At 47.3% G+C, this 19,556-nt stretch overlaps 1 protein-coding gene across 2 annotated transcripts in view; it reads right to left on the bottom strand.

Annotated features, from left to right (window-relative positions):
* The window catches only part of CRACR2A (calcium release activated channel regulator 2A), a 132,237-nt gene that overhangs the window by 22,189 nt on the left and 90,492 nt on the right, over window positions 1-19,556 (bottom strand). For both annotated transcript variants that reach the window (XM_075602269.1, XM_075602267.1), the window contains exons 12-13: window positions 3,773-4,109; window positions 2,917-3,049 (exon numbers count right to left, since the gene is read on the bottom strand). In XM_075602269.1, the coding sequence (XP_075458384.1) occupies window positions 2,917-3,049; window positions 3,773-4,109 (470 nt within the window). The remainder of the gene's footprint in view (window positions 1-2,916; window positions 3,050-3,772; window positions 4,110-19,556) is intronic.

A 19,556-nucleotide genomic window follows, 5' to 3' on the forward strand; every position in this document is an offset into this window, starting at 1 on the left:
CTGCATTTGAAATTATCTAAAAGGATCAATTCACCCTAGCTAACCTCCCTTTCATTTTACAGGGTTGAAACTGGTGGTGGGGGGGGGGGAGGGGGGTCTGGACCGCACTATTTTCAGTCCACCAGTTGCCAAGATACTTACTGGGGAAGTTACTGGTATTACTTACTGGTTTTTAAAGTGGATTTATATAGCCATCCAATTGGAAGCCACAACTGAGGCTATTGTAGCTTCCTATTGCCTCAAGATTTGGCAGCCATTTTGTGGGATTTCAACCCGGTAACTTCACGAGTAAGTATCTCAGGAAGTGGGAGTCCCCAGAGCTAGAAATTGTGCTGTTTGGCTCAAGGAGATACCCCGAGTTCCCACCATATAAAAAAATGGCGATGAGTTAAAAAAATTATTTAGTAAGAGGAACTGCACCTTTAAATATGTATAGATTATGTCTGGGAAATCACTTAGAAATTGTAATGTGTAAAGTTAATATTTATGATGTTCACATTTTTAAAGAATTCATTTTTTCTCTCAAAAGCTTATTTATAGTCACGTGCATATGAGTTAATGTTGTGTCTGTTCCTTGGATGTACTGCAAATTAGGTGGTACTGAATGTGACAAAAACACCTACGTTTAAACACTTTTTCTGATTTTGTACTATTCCAATCTTTCTTGTACAAACTGTGTATTACAGCAGTCAGATGTTTTAAATAGACAGGAAGCTAACTAGTGACACACCAAGTGGGCTTATTTGCATGTTATTACCCATAATTCTTGACTGCACACACTATGGGGTTTATATATCAACGTAGAGAGAAGTGGGTTTAAATGCACTTCTCCATTCTTTGGACCAGATCTGCGGCATATTAAAAAAAACAGTTTTTTACATCTCATGCAGTATGTTATACTTATGGCCACTTCAAATATGAAAAGATTTGGGGGCAAATTAAAGGTAAATAGAATGTTTCAGAGAGCCGCAGAATGTGATACGTCTCATTATAATCTGTGCACCGATTAACTCCTCCCCAACTCCTCTTACTGACTCTCCCCAGGTCACAAGCTGGGGCAGAGACGCAGAATGTGATACAGGCATACCCCGGTTTAAGGACACTCACTTTAAGTACACTCGCGAGTAAGGACATATTGCCCAATAGGCAAACGGCAGCTCACGCATGCGCCTGTCAGCACGTACTGAACAGCAATACCGGCTCCCTACCTGTACTGAAGCAGTGCGCAAGCGAGGAGACTATAGAGCCTGTTACACATGCGTTATTTACATCAGTTATGCACGTATATGACGATTGCAGTACAGTACATGCATCGATAAGTCGGAAAAAGGCAGTGCTTCACTTTAAGTACATTTTCGCTTTACATACATGCTCCGGTCCCATTGCGTATGTTAATGCGGGGTATGCCTGTACATCTCATTATAAACTGTGCACCGTGTAACTCCTCCCCAACTCCTCCTACTGACTCTCCCAGGTCACAAGCTGGGGCAGAGAGATGCAGAATGTGATACATCTCATTATAATTTGTGCACCATGTAACTCCTCCCTAACTCCTTCTACTGACTCTCCCCAAGAACCAAGCTAGGGCAGACAGGGCAAAATTAACACAAAATGCTTTGATAAATGTCCGTTTTGCTCCAAAATTGCCTTTATACATAGACCCTTTAAACGTGGCAATTGAGTGAGAAGCAGGTTTGGAGAACTTGTAGAAAAAATGCAGATGCACTAATGGGTTCTTTGGCATTGCTGTACTTAGCGGAGAATATGGATCACTTTTTTTAAATCTACTACATTCTTGTGTGCAACCACTGCCAGTTTCACATAATACAGCTCAACTCCGTTATAGTTCTCGCGCCGATCCCCCAGCCTTGCACCGTCCCTCCCCCCCCAGCAGCCCCACGATGCCCCCAAAGGTGGGCTGTGACACCAAAGGTAGGGGGTGTGGTGTGTGTGCTGTGTGTGCTGTGAGTGTATGCAGTGTGCTGTGAGTGTGTGCAGTGTGCTGTGAGTATGTGCAGTGTGCTGTGAGTGTGTGCAGTGTGCTGTGAGTGTGTGAAGTGTGCTGTGAGTGTGTGCAGTGTGCTGTGAGTGTGTGCAGTGTGCCGTGAGTGTGTGCAGTGTGCTATGAGTGTGTGCAGTGTGCTGCGAGAGTGTGCTGTGTGTGCTGTGAGTGTATGCAGTGTGCTGTGAGTGTGTGCGGTGAGTGTATGCAGTTTGCAGTGAGTATATGCAGTGTGCTGTGTGCTGTGAGTGTATGTAGTGTGCTATGAGTGTATGCATTGTGCTGTGAGTGTGTGTAGTGTGCTGTGTGTGTGCAATAAAAAAAATTACATTTTTTTTTTAATTCGTGGTCCATGCTCAAACCGCGTTTTAAGCGGATCCGTGTTATAGCGGGGTTGAGCTGTATAATCTGTAATTGATCTGAATCTCATGAGTACAAGACAGTTGTCTTTGAATCTAACTGATTCTGTACTACCTTTTTACAGGCTTTTGCTACAAGCTATATAATGCAGCAGTGAAAAGTTGCAGGAAAATCTGAATGATCAAAATGAAAAGGAACATTAAAAGTGTGATTCTCAGTGTCCTCACTTACATGTCATTACCCAGCAGCCTATCCTGCTGTTAAACTGTATTACTAAGTGACAATGAGGCAAACCAGAGGGGGTTTGGGAATGTGCAGAATAAATTCAGATACACTAATTGGTTGCCTATCTTTGCTACCAGCGAATGCAAACACAGTTCACACGGAATGTGTAAATATATACAAAGAAGATCATTACATAAAACTGAAAATGACACAGGAAAAACAGACAACACCTAAAGCATATTCAATCAGGAAATGTTGATGGGAAGCGTGTATTAAAAATGAACTGAGAGAAAAGAGCAACCCAGAGCTTGTTTAGGGGCAGCGCTTACCTACAGTTGCCGAGGTTTCCGGGGAAAAATTATCTTCACAAAATCTTCTCAAGAACGATGTCTTCCCTACGCTGGAATTACCAATGACAACGATTTTAAATAAGCGATCTGGAGGATAGTACACACGTTCTTCCTTCAAACAAATAAATACAAGATTAGAATTGATGCACACGTGGGTCCAAGAAAGGTATACATTAATAGCTATATTTTGTATAGCTGCCGGCATGCAGTTTTATGCCACGTGCTGTAGTTAGAATCAGATTGCCATTACTGGATCCAATGGAAGAAGTCATATGGTGTTAACTTTCTGTGTATCTGCCCCTCACTTTTTATAATTGTTTTAACCCCCTTTCCATTATTCAAAAATTTTGCTCTAACCCTGAATTTGTTTTCTTTCCGTGCACCCTGTTGTTGCCCTACCTCTCTCTGCATTATTATCCATTGCCTGTGCCCTTAATCTCAATCTGCCCTGACTTGTTGCCTGTCTCCGACTCCCCTTCTATCCCACTAGGTCAGCAGTAGCCAACTCCAGTCCTCAAGGGTCACCAACAGGTCAGGTTCTAGGGCTATCCCTGCTTTAGCAAAGGTGGCCCAGCCAGTGGCATTGACCGAGCCACTAATTAAGCCACCTGTGCTGAAGCAGGGATAGCCTTAAACGCTGACCTGTTGGTGGCCCTTGAGGACTGGAGTTGGCCGCTCCTGCACTAGATCATTCTCTGCACAAACAGTAGCCATTCTCTCTGACACCATGCTTTTCTTTCCCCTCTGAAGTGATGAAAGTGGCTTGAGAAAAGCATTGTAAGCAATGTTAATCTTGTGAAATATTTTAAATGTGCACCCAACAATTGACTCTTACTCTTGGTAATGTCTCTTTCCCAACTGGCTGTCCCCTGGGGGAGGATGGCACCTCATCTCTGGGAATCTGTTCTTCTTTCCTGTTGTTTTCAGATACTTTAGGTGTGTTCTGTCCTTTTTCATCCACCTCCGTCCAATTATGTAATGGCCTTTCTTGTTGGCTGTCGAGGAGTTGGGGTAGATGATCTTCCTCAATTGATATTATTCTTTGCAACTGCTGGTATTTACTATGTCCACCGTCTAAACTATTTTCAGATTCTGCAGTAGATGAAAAAGATCCATTTAACCCAGCAGAATTCAGTTTAGGTTGAACCACATCTTCCTCCTCGGATGACTGGCTGTGAACAAATAAAAAGTGGAACCAAAGGTCATTCACACATATTGTTCATCTCCTCACGAACAACACATGTAAATTATATTTCAGCTAAGGCAGGGTTCTCAACTCCCGTCCTCAAGACCCCCCCCCAGCAGGTCAGATTTTAAGGATATCCCAGCTTCAACACCGATTCGTACAATCAATGGTTCAGTCTTCGACTGAGCCTCTGATTGAGCCACCGGTGCTGAAGCAGGGATATCCTTAAAACCTGACCTGCTGGGGAGGTGGTCTTGAGGACTGGAGTTGAGAACCCCTGAGCTAAGGGTTCCTGACCCCAAAACCCCCAGTTTTAAATATTGATTGTGTGGCTATACCATAGGGCTAATTCTTAAATAATGGAGGCAAGATGCAACGCTTTGTAAACGCTTTTGTAAAGCTGGTGCAGAACTGAAGATGTATAATGAAATGCAATCAAAATGACTTAATCTTGCTTTCTAAATTGCTAACACTATCTTGTTTTTGCTAGCACAGTTGTGCAAATAAGAGTGGGCTCCTCAAATCAGACCTTGTAGTTTGTGGAAATACTCTTAAATTGGCATATTGCAAAATTGTTATGATATGTACAAGATTACTACTGTATCGAAGGTAGGACAAGATAATAAATCCAAAAACATCTCAGTGAAGCAAATTGCATGATTCTGTTTGTATTATCATATGCCGGATTTTATTTCTCTTGTATTCCATATGGTATACTGTATGGCCATTAAGAGACAAAATAATGTTGAAAGATACTTAGCCTACAAAAAAACATACACTCTGGGTAAGATACTTTCAAAGAGTAATTAAATATGCGTGATATATTCAACTATTTCAACCAATTGGTTCTCCCCCTGAGTTGAAAACATTAAGAAATTGAGAGGTTTTTTTTGTATAAGGACAGGGATAATCCTATAGTGGACTTTCCTCCATTACTCCCTCTCTCATTCTCCCTCCCTCTCTGATAAAGTCCGATTTAAAGGTTTGTACAGTACTGCATATTTAAATTGATGGCAAATCACTTTACAAACTGTGACTGCGCTGTGGTTTGTTTAACACAAGAGACTTGATATTCTGATGCCGTCTGGTGTTAAAAGAGCCTATTTGACCCACAGCACCCAGTATGTGAGATGGACAAACCTGTCTGAATCCAATCCACGGCATATCCTTTTTAAAACAAAATCCAAATGGATTAATCCTAATCCAATATTTGATCAAATCCAGTTGGATTTTTAAGAATCCGATCTTGGATTCCATATTGTATCCAAATTCCGTGGCACTCGGATTAAATATGAGAGCGAGATGTATATATATTCCCTCTAACCTCCCTCCAAACAAATTAAGGAGAGATGCCTGTGTTGAAAAAGGAGCACACCTGGGTACCCTGGGAGATATGCTAATGGCGATGCTAAGTATATTTAAATGGTCCCATCCTACACTTCCTAAAAGAAATTCTATACCAACTATATAGAGTTGATAAGCCTAAAGGCACATAGTGACACTGGAATGGTGTCAAACCCAACAGGATTTGAATCCACAACCACTGATTTTCCAGCCAGCAATTCTAGCAGTGTGAGCTAAACCAGCCAATGGCTAGCAGTGCCCCACTGTACCGGTCTACTAGCATATCGCCAAGGGATATCTATTTTGTGGATTGTAACCTTGAAAGGACAGTTACCGTTGTGCACTGCTAGCCATCGGCTGGTTTAGCCCATGTTGGGTACAGTACACCATTCCAGTACACCATTCCAGTAACTAGGTGCCTTTGACTTATGAAATCTGTATAGTGGGTATGGAAATCCTTTTTGGAAATGTGCCATGGGACTCATTTAAATATACTTTGCATAGGCATTAGCATATCTCCCAGCGTACCTCAAGTGTGCTTTCTTCCGTACAGGCATGTTTCCCTAAGTTATCTGGAGGGAGGTTTGAGGGGATATACATACAACTGGAGATGTTACTACATTGAAAGTTTCGCTTTCGTATTTGACCCATCGCTCGCATTTTAGGTGATAGGAAAAAATAAAGACGGATTTGCCTTTTTGAGACTGAACTGCAGAATTCAGCGGCGGATTCAAATTTGAACTTTCCATAGTGTCTTGTTAGTGTACTGCATATACCTGATCTCCTCCATCATATTGAACCCTGAATATAATATATATAATATATATATATATTCTGCCCACTGCGATGTGTGTAGTATATTGTATTTGAGGGCTTTGTGTCTGTTGTGACTATTATCTGTTCAGCCCAATTAATTGTGAAGGGTAATAATAATTTAGAAAACCTCTTGAGATATACTTCCATTTAGCAAATAATTAACTGATGTGAGAATACATGGTGAAAATTAAATAGTCTACAGAGCACTTGAAAAGCTATTCAGTTCGACTTAGTGGTACCTAAAATAGATGTTCTAAGCAATGGAAATAAGGCTTCCATTAATCAAAAGCTTTCAGGTGAACAATTATGAACTGTCCTTTTATTTTATGTGTGTTCTGTACAAATCTGTATTTATATATTAAAAAGTTTGATTTTCAAGCTCTAAATAAATGACATTTACAATTGCACTTTTAGATGTCTAACTTTGTTGAATATTCCCTTTCTGTAAAATAAAGCAATTAGGACAATGACGGCTCATGTACGAAGAGTTAGTAACTTCTTCTTAGAGACTTCAAAAAGCCCCAAACTACCCCTTTGCCCACTATTATTGCTATCAAATTCTCTTCAAACAAGAATAGACATACACAGTATATCTCCTTCAGAGGTAAGTGACCTGTCACAGAGCAGCAGGGGTTCCACATAAAGCTAAGCAATGTAATGGTTAGCCAACTGGGAACGCTCTATAGACCGTTCAGCCTACCAGCAGGAAAACAAATATAAACATTTAAGTTATCTATTTAAACTAATATAAATATATAAGTAAAAAGAAAAACCGTACCTGAGCTTCGAGAGGTGATGATCGTCCCTGTAATCAATGCCTTCTCCATTCCATCAGGAACATTGAGAACCCAAGAGAGATGCCCCCATTTGACCTCACAGCAACTTGGTCTGCAACATCCTGCTCACAGCGAGTGGGTGTGAGACCCATTGGGGTTTGGGGCCCCGTCTGTTGGGATCTCATTGTACCGGATGGAACAGAGGATGAATGGACTACCAATCACCAACTATACAGAAGTTCAGGTAAGCTTTATTTTTTTACTTGTAGTTTCTATTCATTCAGGTAGAAAACTTTAATTATTAATTTATTTTTTATTCAAATTTTATTGAAAAATGCTGCTTTATACAATTGATATAATTTTTTTTAAATTACTATTTTTTTCTGTAGGTAGACTGAATTGCCCCATTAAAGTCTCAGTTACCTACTACTGTCCATGTATCCTGTTATACATTCGAATGCCTTTGTTTCACCTTGGCCCTAGGTGGAGTTTTAAACACTGTTTTCTGTAAAGGGTGGCTAAAACTACATGGAGATGATCAATATTATTATTGTTCCTTTTTACCAGGGGTGATTTGAGATATATATATATATATATATATATATACAGTATATCTATATATATATAAAGCAACTGTAAATATTACTGTATGTTCATTTGCATGTCTTAGACAGGTCTGCAACCCTGTCTTTCCCCATTGTCACCCAGCATACAGCACTTCCACTGCAGCATATATATATATATATATATATATATATATATATATATATATATATATATATATATATATATATATATATATATATATATATATATATATATAGATGAGTAGATAAATGCGAACAAAGGCACTCCGTCGGGTAAACAATATGGTGGGTGCAAATCCTGTATGAGCAAAATAGGCAATACGATACCGTGTGGACGAATATCAGAGGCAGCACTCCAGAAAGTAGTCAAAAGATTTGTATTAATGAGACATCATATCCAACGTTTCGGTCCTACGTGCGGGACCTTTCTCAAGGTGATGTGATATATATATATGTATGTATGTATGTATATATGTATATATGTATGTATATACTGTATGTATGTATATATGTATGTGTATGTATGTATATATATATATATATATATATATATATATATATATATATATATATATATATATATATATATATATATATATATATATATATATATATACAGGCATACCCCGCATTAATGTACGCAATGGGACCGGAGCATGTATGTAAAGCGAAAATGTACTTAAAGTGAAGCACTACCTTTTTTCCACTTATCGATGCATGTAATGCACTGCAATCGTCATATACGTGCATATATGATGTAAATAACGTATTTGTAACAGGCTCTATAGTCTCCCCGCTTGTGCACAGCTTTGGTACAGGTAGGGAGGTGGTATTGCTGTTCATGACGTGTTGACAGGCTCATGCGTGAGCTGCTGTTTGCCTATTGAGCGATATGTCCATACTCGCGATTGTACTTAAAGTGAGTGTCCTTAAACCGGGGTATGCCTGTATACTAGCTGATATACCCGGCGTTGCCCGGGCGTGGAAGGGCAGGGGGCATGGAGTGGGGGCCAAGGGGCGTGGAAGGGCGGGGAGGGCAAAGGGCAGGGGGGCAAAGGGCAGGGAGGGGCAGGGGGGCAAAGGGCAGGGAGGGGCAGGGGTGGGCAAAGGACAGGGAGGGGCGGGCAAAGGGCAGGGAGGGGCGGGAGGGGGGCAAAGGGCAGGGAGGGGTGGGGGGGGGCAAAGGGCAGGGAGGGGTGGGAGAGGGCAAAGGGCAGGGAGGGGCGGGGGGGCAAAGGGCAGGGAGGGGCGGGGGGCAAAGGGCAAGGAGGGGCTGGGGGGGGCAAAGGGCAGGGTGAGGTGGGGGGGCAAGGGGCACGGCGGGGCGGGGAGGCAAATGGCAGATAGGGGCGGGGGGGCAAAGAGCAGGGGGGCCGGGGGCAAAGGGCAGGGGGGCAGGGGAAAAGTGCAGGGGGGGGCAGGGGCAAAGGGCACAGGGGCAAAGGGCAGGGAGGGGCGGGGGGCAGGGGCAAAGGGCAGGGAGGGGTGGGGGGGGCAAAGGGCAGGGAGGGGTGGGGGGGGCAAAGGGCAGGGAGGGGCGGGGGGGCAAAGGGCAGGGAGGGGCGGGGGGGGCAAAGGGCAGGGAGGGGCAGGGGGGGGGGGCAAAGAGCAGGGAGGGGCGGGGGGGGCAAAGAGCAGGGAGGGGTGGGGGGGCAGGGAGGGGTGGGGGGCAAAGGGCAGAGAGGGGCGGGGGGGCAAAGGGCAGGGAGGGGCGGGGGGGCAAAGGGCAGGGAGGGGCGGGGGGGCAAAGGGCAGGGAGGGGAGGGAGGGGCAAAGGGCAGGGAGGGGTGGGGGGGCAAAGGGCAGGGAGGGGCAGGGGGGCAAAGGGCAGGGCGGGGGGGCAAAGGGCAGGGAGGGGCAGGGGGGGCAAAGGGCAGGGAGGGGCAGGGGGGCAAAGGGCAGGGAGGGGCAGGGGGCAAAGGGCAGGGAGGGGCAGGGGGGGCAAAGGGCAGGGAGGGGCGGGGGGGGCAAAGGGCAGGGAGGGGCGGGGGGGCAAAGGGCAGGGAGGGGCAAAGGGCAGGGAGGGGCAGGGGGGCTAAGGACAGGGAGGTGCAAGAGGGCAGGGAGGGGCAAAAGGGCAGGGAGGGGCAAAAGGGCAGGGAGGGGCAAAAGGGCAGGGAGGGGCAAAAGGGCAGGGAGGGGCGGGGGTGCCAGAGGGCAGGGAGGGGCGGGGGTGCCAAAGGGCAGGGAGGGGCGGGAATGCCAAAGGGCAGGGAGGGGCAGCAAAGGGCAGGGAGGGGTGGCAAAGGGCAGGGAGGGGCAGGGGGCCAAAGGGCAGGGAGCGGCAGGGGGCCAAAGGGCAGGGAGGGGCGGGGGGCCAAAGGGCAGGGAGGGGCGGGGGGGCCAAGGGCAGGGAGGGGCAGGGGGGGCTAAGGGCAAGGAGGGGCGGGGGGCCAAAGGGCAAGGAGGGGCGGGGGGCCAAAGGGCAGGGAGGGGCGGGGGGGCCAAGGGCAGGGAGGGGCGGGGGGGGCTAAGAGCAGGGAGGGGCGGGGGGGCTAAGGGCAGGGAGGGGCGGTGGGGCTAAGGGCAGGGAGGGGCGGGGGGGCTAAGGGCAGGGAGGGGCGGGGGGCTAAGGGCAGGGAGGGGCGGGGGGGCTAAGGGCAGGGAGGGGCGGGGGGGCTAAGGGCAGGGAGGGGCGGGGGGGCTAAGGGCAGGGAGGGGTGGGGGGCTAAGGGCAGGGAGGGGCGGGGGGGCTAAGGGCAGGGAGGGGCGGGGGGCTAAGGGCAGGGAGGGGCGGGGGGGCAAATGGCAGGGAGGGGCAAATGGGCAGGAAGGGGCAAGAGGGCAGGGGGGCAAGAGGGCAGGGGGGAGGGAGGGGGGCAAAGGGCAGGGGGGGCAAGAGGGCAGGGAGGGAGGGTGGCAAAGGGCAGGGGGGGCAAGAGGGCAGGGGGGGCAAGAGGGCAGGGAGGGAGGGGGCAAGAGGGCAGGGAGGAAGGGGGGCAAGAGGCCAAAGGGCAGGGTGGAAAAGGGCAGGGTGGCAAAGGGCAGGGGGGCAAAGGGGCAAAGGGCAGGGGGGGCAAGAGGGCAGGGAGGGAGGGTGGCAAAGGGCAGGGGGGGCAAGAGGGCAGGGGGGGCAAGAGGGCAGGGAGGGAGGGGGGCAAGAGGGCAGGGAGGGTGGGGGCAAGAGGGCAGGGAGGAAGGGGGGCAAGAGGCCAAAGGGCAGGGGGGAAAAGGGCAGGGTGGCAAAGGGCAGGGGGGCAAAGGGGAAAAGGGCAGGGAGGGCAGGGGGGAAAAGGGCAGGGGCAAAGGTTCAGGGGGAGGAAGGGCAGGGGGCAAAGGGCAGGGGGAGGGAGGGCAGGGGGGCAAAGGGCAGGGGGAGGGAGGGCAGGGGGCAAAGGGCAGGGGGAGGGAGGTCAGGGGGCAAGGGCAGGGTGGTTAGGGGGAGGGCAGGGGGCAAAGGGCATTGGGAGGGAGGGAAGGGGGGCAAAGGGCATTGGGAGGGAGGGCAGGGGGGGCAAAGGGCATTGGGAGGGAGGGCAGGGGGGGCAAAGGGCATTGGGAGGGAGGGCAGGGGGGCAAAGGGCATTGGGAGGGAGGGCAGGGGGGGCAAAGGGCATTGGGAGGGAGGGCAGGGGGGGCAAAGGGCAGGGGGAGGGAGGGTAGGGGGGGGCAAAGGGCAGGGGGAGGGCAGGGGGAGTCAGGGAAGCGTTAAATAAGCCATTCCCCTGCGTGTACTCACCTTGCACACGGCCGCCCTCCTCCTCCTCCACCTCGGGCTCCTCCGCGGCGAGGCTGAGACGCTCCGGTGATGAGGTGCTGGGCCTCTCGCGGGGAGAGGCGGAGACAGCCGGAGGAGAGGCGGAGACAGCCGGAGGAGCGGCCGCGGGGACGGGTAGCGGCCTGTGTGTGGGGAGAGCCACGTGCTCTGTGTGTGTGGGGGGGGTGGTGAGGGAGAGCGCCGGTTGAGGGGAGAGCCGCATGCTCTGTGTGTGTGTGGGGGGGGAGGGAGAGCGCCGGGTGAGGGGTGAGAGCGCCGGGTGAGGGGTGAGAGCGCCGGGTGAGGGGTGAGAGCGCCGGGTGAGGGGAGAGCTCTCAAGGTTTATTTGAAGATTCAAGCTGCAGGTGGTTGATGATAAACTGCTGATTGAATTGTATCAGGAAGAATCTGACCAGTCCATGCAACAGACTCTCAGTTGGCTACCTACAGTCCAATCCAGAACAGGGCACAAACCTTATTTTTTTCAAGACAAACCTATGTGATCTGCCCACTGGTTTATTGTCAGCCTATTCCATCCATGCGTTTCAAGTAGAAGAGATAGAGGGTAGATGCCTGTGTTAGGGAACCATCTCCTATTGGAATTCCCCTATGTACATGATTTGATATATGCAGTGTGTGTGTGCTGTGTGTGTGCTGTGTGTGTGCTGTGTGTGTGCGTGCGTGTGCGTGTGTGTTTGTGTGTGTGTGTGTGTGTGTGTGTGTGTGTGTGTGTGTGTGTGTGTGTGGTGTGCCAATGAGAGGTGTGCGGGGGCGGACCAAAGGACCAATCTCATTGGCCTGGCCCAAGGTCCAATGAGATTGCCGCTAGGGACACGGGGAGGGACACAGGGAGACACATACAGACACGGACACATAGAACACTTTCACAAATATATAGTAGATATATATAATATATATGTATGTATATATATGTATACAGTATATAAGAAAGTCAAACCGCGCTCTTGCTTCCTAACAGGATCTCGTAGTGGATCAACTCTTCCCTCTTGCAGCTGATGTGATGTGAAGGCACCCCTCCTCCACAGGTCCCGTCGCAGGATGGCTCCAAACGCGGGCAATAGCAGGGAATGAAACACAAAAGCGCACAGAGGGTCAAGATTTAATTAAAACATGTTAGTAGTAGTAACAATAAAAACTTACATATAAGGGTAAGTACATCCAGTATTCAGGTGCAGAGGAAACAGTCCTGGTGGTGTCCTGGGCGTGCCGAAGGGTCTCTGGTTGTTGATGGGACAGCTGGGGGTAGGTACACCTGTGGGCTGACTTCTAGCTGCACCGTAGGGCTTTCGCAACGCGTTTCACACAGTGTTGTGCTTCATCAGGCTTCGGCACGCCGGAGTGAGTTTCTCTGGGGAACCGGCATTTGAGGCGGGCTACTATTCACGGGTCCTGCGAGAAGCCGCAACCCGGAAGTAAGAACTATATGGTGCTGAGCCAGGCAGCCCCAGCGCGCGGGTCTACCTTGTAAGCCTCTGCACCATCTCTTTATGCCCAGGACACCACCAGGACTGTTTCCTCTGCACCTGAATATTGGATGTACTTACCCTTATATGTAAGTTTTTATTGTTACTACTACTAACATGTTTTAATTAAATCTTGACCCTCTGTGCGCTTTTGTGTTTCATTCCCCCCATATATGTATATATATACACACATACACACATACACACATACACACATACACACATACACACCGTATTGGCCCGAATATAGTGGTATGTTTTTTTCCTAAAAACTTTACTCGTATTATATGCGCAGCCAAACACCTTATATTTTTAATGTAGAACACCTTCAAAACGTTAGGGTTGTATTATGTGCGAGTCCGTACTATATTCGGGCCAATTCGGTATATAGTGGCGGATTTAGTTTTTTGTCACCCATAGGTTCGGGGCGGACCTCCTCCGTGGCGTCATGGCAGCATGTGACGCTGCATTGTCATGGCAACGCATCATCATGTGATGTTGCGGTGTCATTTGACGTTGGGTCGCCATGACAACGCAACGCTGCAGGGGAGGGGTCACTCTGGAGAAGGTAAGACCCCCTATTAACTCACACACACAAAAATTGCCACCCCCAAAAAAATTGCCGCTCTAGGCTGGAAATATATATATATATATATATATATATCTTTGAGAGTACTGTACTTTAATTTAAAGTGTACTGTGACTTGACGCATTATTGACTGCACACACACTCTTTACCTTGCCATATATATGTGCAATTCCACGCACCCGTTCTGCCTCTCCCACCAATTCAGATTATAAACTTTGGTGTAAGGATTTCTATCCTCCTAATGTTTTCCTTTTACTATTCTCCAATGTTTACTTTGCACTTCTTTGTATTTTTCTTCCTTGTATTATGTCTTGTATATTACTGTATTTCTTAGCTCTGTAGCTGTCCTTCTATTTTCTGTGTCACTCATAATACAGCTCCTAGTACTGTAATTCATTTTCTTCATTGGCAAGTTACTCTTCTGCGTCTGCTGCCAGAATAAAGTAACTTGTGCAGGAAAGGATGCTGCAGCTCCCTCTACAGGCTGACTTGTTCATGCTCAGTTTGTACATGACTGACAAACAGGAGCCTCTTATAGAAGATGTATGTATACTGTATATTCACTCTTAGTTAAGATATGGTGGGTAAAAAGTGACAAAAATCCTCCACAGTAAAGCATATAGCAAATGGAAATATTACTGTATGCTCATTTGCACGTCTTAGGCCTCGTTCAGGGTTCCGGCGGGCATGCTGAGGAGCGCTGAGGAGCGCTGAGGAGCGCTGAGGCTCAGGGAAAGTGGGTGCTTTCCCTGGCCTTAGACAGCGCGCCGTCAGGGGGCGTGTCGTGGACGGGCCGGGGGCGGGCCAGTGACGTCACGCAGCTGGTTCGCCCTCATTGGGCGAACCGCTCACGTGACCGGCCCTGCGCTCCGGCAAGCGCGTGATTTTAAAAATTACCTAAGGCCCGGGCCATAGAGGTGTGGGGAGAGCGGGGGCGCGCTAGTGCTGAGGCTCGTCTGCTTCAGTCAGCGCGATTGCACGGACTTGCAGGCGAGCCAGCGTGCGCAAAGGGAGCCGGGGGGAGGTGGTTGGAGGCGGGGCAGTGACGTCGCTGGGCCAATCGCCCGCGACGCACTGACGTCAATGTCACAGCGCCGACGTCACGGCGCCGTGACGTTGACGCAGCTCCATTCTCATTGGATGTTTTCAGCCGACAGCGCGCTGAAAAACAGCTTGGCGCTCGGCTGAAAACTCCAAAGCCTGAGCACGCCTGCAGACGCTCGCGTGAGCCCCCTCTCAAGGCATCCTCATTGAGGATGCAGGGGCTCAGCGCGGAACGTCCGCACGCCTCAGCACGGCTTCCCGTGCTATGGACGCAGCCTTAGACCTACGCTTCGGCACGCTTGCGTAAGCGTAGGCGAGCCCCTACTAAAGCCGCTCTCATTGCGGCTGTAGGGGCTCACAGGTAAGTGCAAGCGCGCCTCAGCACGGCTCAGCATGTAAGCGCTGACCATGCCCGAGGCCTTAGACAGGTCTTCAACCTTGCCTTTCACCATTATCACCCAGCACACAGTGCTTCCACTGCCGCAAGGGATTCTGGGAAATGATATGCAAATGAGCACACAGTGCCACCTTTTGCTTCAAAACCATATGACACGGTCCCCTATAAGCTTATGCTTGCTGCATTTCACAGCTTTGAGCACAGCCTGGGTTAAGATGCATAGCCAGTAAACCCACCCACAGGCAGCCGTTTTGACCTTAATGGGTCTCATCAGTGTGGGGTTAGTTATACATATATTTAAATATATATTATATATATGTATATGCATCAGTACAAATGTGTGAAGTGTTCACTAGCAAAATCAAGTAAAAATCAAGGAGTATTACTACTGTGAAGCGCTATGTACATTAATGGCGCTATATAAAGACATACATACAAAGACATACATACAATTTGTGACAATTTTTCATAAGTCTTTTAAATGCATTCAATCCACGTTATTTAATTAATCAGCAAAGGTACCGCCTAATTCTATAGCTAATCTAAATGCTAATTTCAAAGTGAAATCTGTAAAAACAGCCAGACCTGATTGTGCTGATTTAGCAGTGGGTGAAATAATGCTTTTGTTTGCTAACCATTGCAATAACTTGTAGAAGCAGAAAAATCAGAGTAATTGCATTATTGTTGCCAGAGAGATTAAAAAAAAAAAAGTTATGGACTCAGAGGTGAGCATCTGAAATTTAGCTTATTTGAGTGGTCATGATGTTTTCACCTCACTCTGCTGAAGCGCATCCCATATTTTGTATTATTCATATATTTTATATATATATTTTATATATATATATATATATATATATATTTTATATATATATATATATATATATATCCCGTGTCTGCCCATCTATCACACCTACTATATTATATCTCCTAAAACCATTCATGTTATACATACAAGTGCTTTCCAGGAAAATTGTCCCATTTTCTACTTTTTAAAAGTTCAAAATATTGGCTAAACAGTGCAAGGGGGTAATTCTATGTATTCCGAAATCCTCTTAAATCACCTTTATGATTAGAATAGAATAAGGCCCTTTCGCTGGGAGTCATCAAGCCACAATGCTGGGTATCACACGTGATCCAGCGGTAACGCCAGATCAGGATGTGATACTCCGCACTGCGGATCGATGAATCTGCCCCTTAATGTCTGTTTTAATCTTTCCCTTCTCCCATTAAAGTACTTGGTTTATTCCATTGCACCCTCGTGGACGTGTTAGAAATTAAATCAAATAAAAATATCACTTGTGAGCACATTTAAATGTCTCAAACTGGTCTGCAACCCCGCTTTTCATCATTATTTCTTATACAGTGCTTTCACCGCAGCCAGGGATTCTGGGAAATTACATGAAAATGAGCACACAGTGTCACCTTCTATTTCCCATCCAATTTAACATGGACCCCTATAAGCTTATTCCTGCTGCATTACACAGCTTTCAGTAAACTGTCTCACAGACAGATGTTTCAACCTTTTGCATCTCATCAGTATGAGGGTGGTTATACTGGCGCTGCAATAAGTTATGGTGGGTAAAAAGTGTCAAAAAGCCTCCACCATATACTGTAGCATACAGCCAATACAAATACCACTTATAAGCACAATCACATCTCAGACAGGTCTGCAACCCTGCCTTTCCCCATTATCTCTTAGCATTGTATTGTATGTCTTTATTTATATAGCGCCATTAATGTACATAGCGCTTCACAGTAGTAATACACATGGTAATCAAATAAATAACAGATAATATAAATAACAGATCATGGGAATAAGTGCTTTAGACATAAAAGTAACATTAAGGAAGAGGAGTCCCTGCCCCGATTAGCTTACAGTCTAATTGGTAGGTAGGGAGAACGTACAGAGACAGTAGGAGGGAGTTCTGGTAAGTGCGTCTGCAGGGGGCCAGGCTTTATGTATCATGTGTTCAGAATATCCACAGTGCTATTCATACGCTTCTTTAAGCAAGTGTGTCTTAAGGTGGGTCTTAAAGGTGGATAGAGAGGGAGCTAGTCGGGTACTGAGGGGAAGGGCATTCCAGAGGTGTGAGGCAGTCAGTGAAAAAGGTTTAAGGCGGAAGAGGGCTTTAGATATAAAGGGGGTAGAAAGAAGACATCCTTGAGAAGAACGCAAGAGTCTGGATGGTGCATAACGAGAAATTAGGGCTGAGATGTAAGGAGGGGCAGAAGAGTGTAAAGCTTTAAAAGTGAGAAGAATGGAGTGTGAAATGCGGGATTTGATCGGAAGCCAGGAGAGGGATTTCATGAGGGGAGATGCTGAGACAGATCTAGGAAAGAGTAGAGTGATTCTGGCAGCAGCATTTAGGATAGATTGTAAGGGAGACAGGTGAGAGGCAGGAAGGCCGGACAGCAGGAGGTTACAGTAATGAAGACGGGAGAGAATGAGGGCCTGAGTCAGAGTTTTAGCAGTCGAGCAACAGAGGAAAGGGCGTATCTTTGTTATAATGCGGAGGAAAAAGCGACAAGTTTTAGAAATGTTTTGAATGTGAGGGGCGAATGTGAGAGAGGAGTCGAGTGTGACCTCTAGGCAGCGTGCTTGGGCTACTGGGTAAATGATTGTAGTTCCAACAGTAGTAGGGCCAGGTTTGGGGGGAAGTATGAGGAGCTCTGTTTTAGCCATGTTGAGTTTAAGGCGGCGGAGGGCCATCCAGGATGATATAGCAGAGAGACATTCAGAAACTTTGGTTTGTACAGCAGGTGTAAGGTCGGGTGTTGAAAAGTATATTTGTTTGTCGTCAGCATAGAGGTGATATTTAAACCCAAAAGATGTTATTAGGTCACCTAGAGAGAGTGGGTACAGAGAAAAGAGAAGAGGTCCCAGGACAGAGCCCTGGGGTACCCCCACAGAGAGATCAATAGAGGAGGAGGTGTTAGCAGAAGAGACACTGAAAGTACGGTGGGAGAGGTAGAAGGAGATCCAGGATAGAGCTTTGTTCCGAATACCAAGAGTATAGAGAATATGAAGGAGAAGAGGGTGGTCCACGGTGTCAAATGCTGCAGAGAGGTCGAGTAATACTGTATAAGCAGAGTGTAATGACCTCTGTCTTTGGCAGCATGGAGGTCTTCAGTTATTTTAGTGAGGGCTGTTTCCGTGGAGTGAGCAGTGCGGAAGCCAGATTGTAGAGGGTCTAGGAGAGAATAGGTGTTGAGAAAATGGAGCAAGCGAGAGAATACAAGACGTTCAAGGAGTTTAGAGGCAATGCTTCCACTGCAGCCAGGGATTCTGGGAAATGGCATGCAAATGAGCACACAGGGCTTAATGTCCATTTTAACATGAACCCCTATGGGCTTATGCCTGCAGCATTACCCAGCGTTGCAGCACAGCGTGGGTTGAAGAAGTGCATAGCCAGTAAACCTACTCACATAAAATAAATCAAAGCTTACAATGTAAAACAAGTGCTTAATCAATATTATGTTCTACAAATTACAGGCCTTTCGTATCACTGGCACTTAACTTGCTTTCATTCTGCTCATGTGCTAGTAAATACAAATCACAGTCTGTTCAGCTGCAGGGGATTGTAAAAAGAAATGCAATGGTACCTCATATGAGCGGACACCTCATTTACCTAACATCATATAATACATCTGTACTCACAAATAGATTACCAGTGCTTCTACCAAAAGTCCAGATCATTTGAAGTGCAGAGGATCTATGTGTTGTTGTCTTCACAGGACTGAGTTCCTCAGCCCCTCAAGGTTCTGCCAGGGAACCTCCAAACATATGCAAAATCAAAAAGAGAGAAACACAGACCTCTCAGATTGAGTAAAAGATATATATTAGGCCACAAGCCCATATTCTTACTTAGTGGTAAGGAATGAATAGTGCAGCATTAGAGGTATACAGATGCAGCTACGAGTATCCGAACACTGCTTTGAAAAATCTGGGGCAATCTCCCAGTAATGCTGCAATATTTCTCTGACATTTCTGCAGAAAGTCTAATGGCCCATCGGATTAACACAGCAGGGATCCCTGGTCAGTTTGAATGGGACTGCCAGGGACCCCCGCTGTGTTAATCCGATGGGCCATTAGTCTGTCTGCAGAAATGTCACAGAAATGTTGCAGCATTACTGGGGTATTGCCCCAGATTTTCCTAGGCAAGTGTTCGGATACTCGTGGCTGCACCTGTAAGTCTCAGTATAAGTCTGATATATCTCTTTTTGAGACTGACCTATCGCTTTAAGCGAAACTAGTAGGGGTTGCAAGGTGGCGCTATACACTTTCTAGTCACAGGTTTGCAAGGACTGCAGATGGTTTGTTTTGCTGGCATACGGCTGACGTCAGACGCAAACACGTCAGTACAGGGCACGGGAATCCGGAAGAGCTCAAAGCATTACAGCGCGGGGGACCCCGCTTTTGCAGGCAACGGCAGCGTTCCCGAGACACGGTAGCCAACCGGTTGCCCCTGACGTGATAACACCGAGAAGGACGCTTGGACCTCATAAGGTGACTCACATAAGAACGGTACTAACGTGGTATGCTCTGTGGATATACACCTTGTTGGAACAGTGTCCTTTATTGTGGTGACGGCATTTCCTTGTATACCTCTGACGCTGCACTATTCATGCCTTACCTGTAAGTAAGAATAAGGGCTTGGGGCCTAATATACTGTATCTTTTACTCAATCTAAGAGGTCTG

The sequence above is a fragment of the Ascaphus truei genome, chromosome 5, assembly GCF_040206685.1.
Source record: "Ascaphus truei isolate aAscTru1 chromosome 5, aAscTru1.hap1, whole genome shotgun sequence".
NCBI classification, from domain to species: domain Eukaryota; kingdom Metazoa; phylum Chordata; class Amphibia; order Anura; family Ascaphidae; genus Ascaphus; species Ascaphus truei.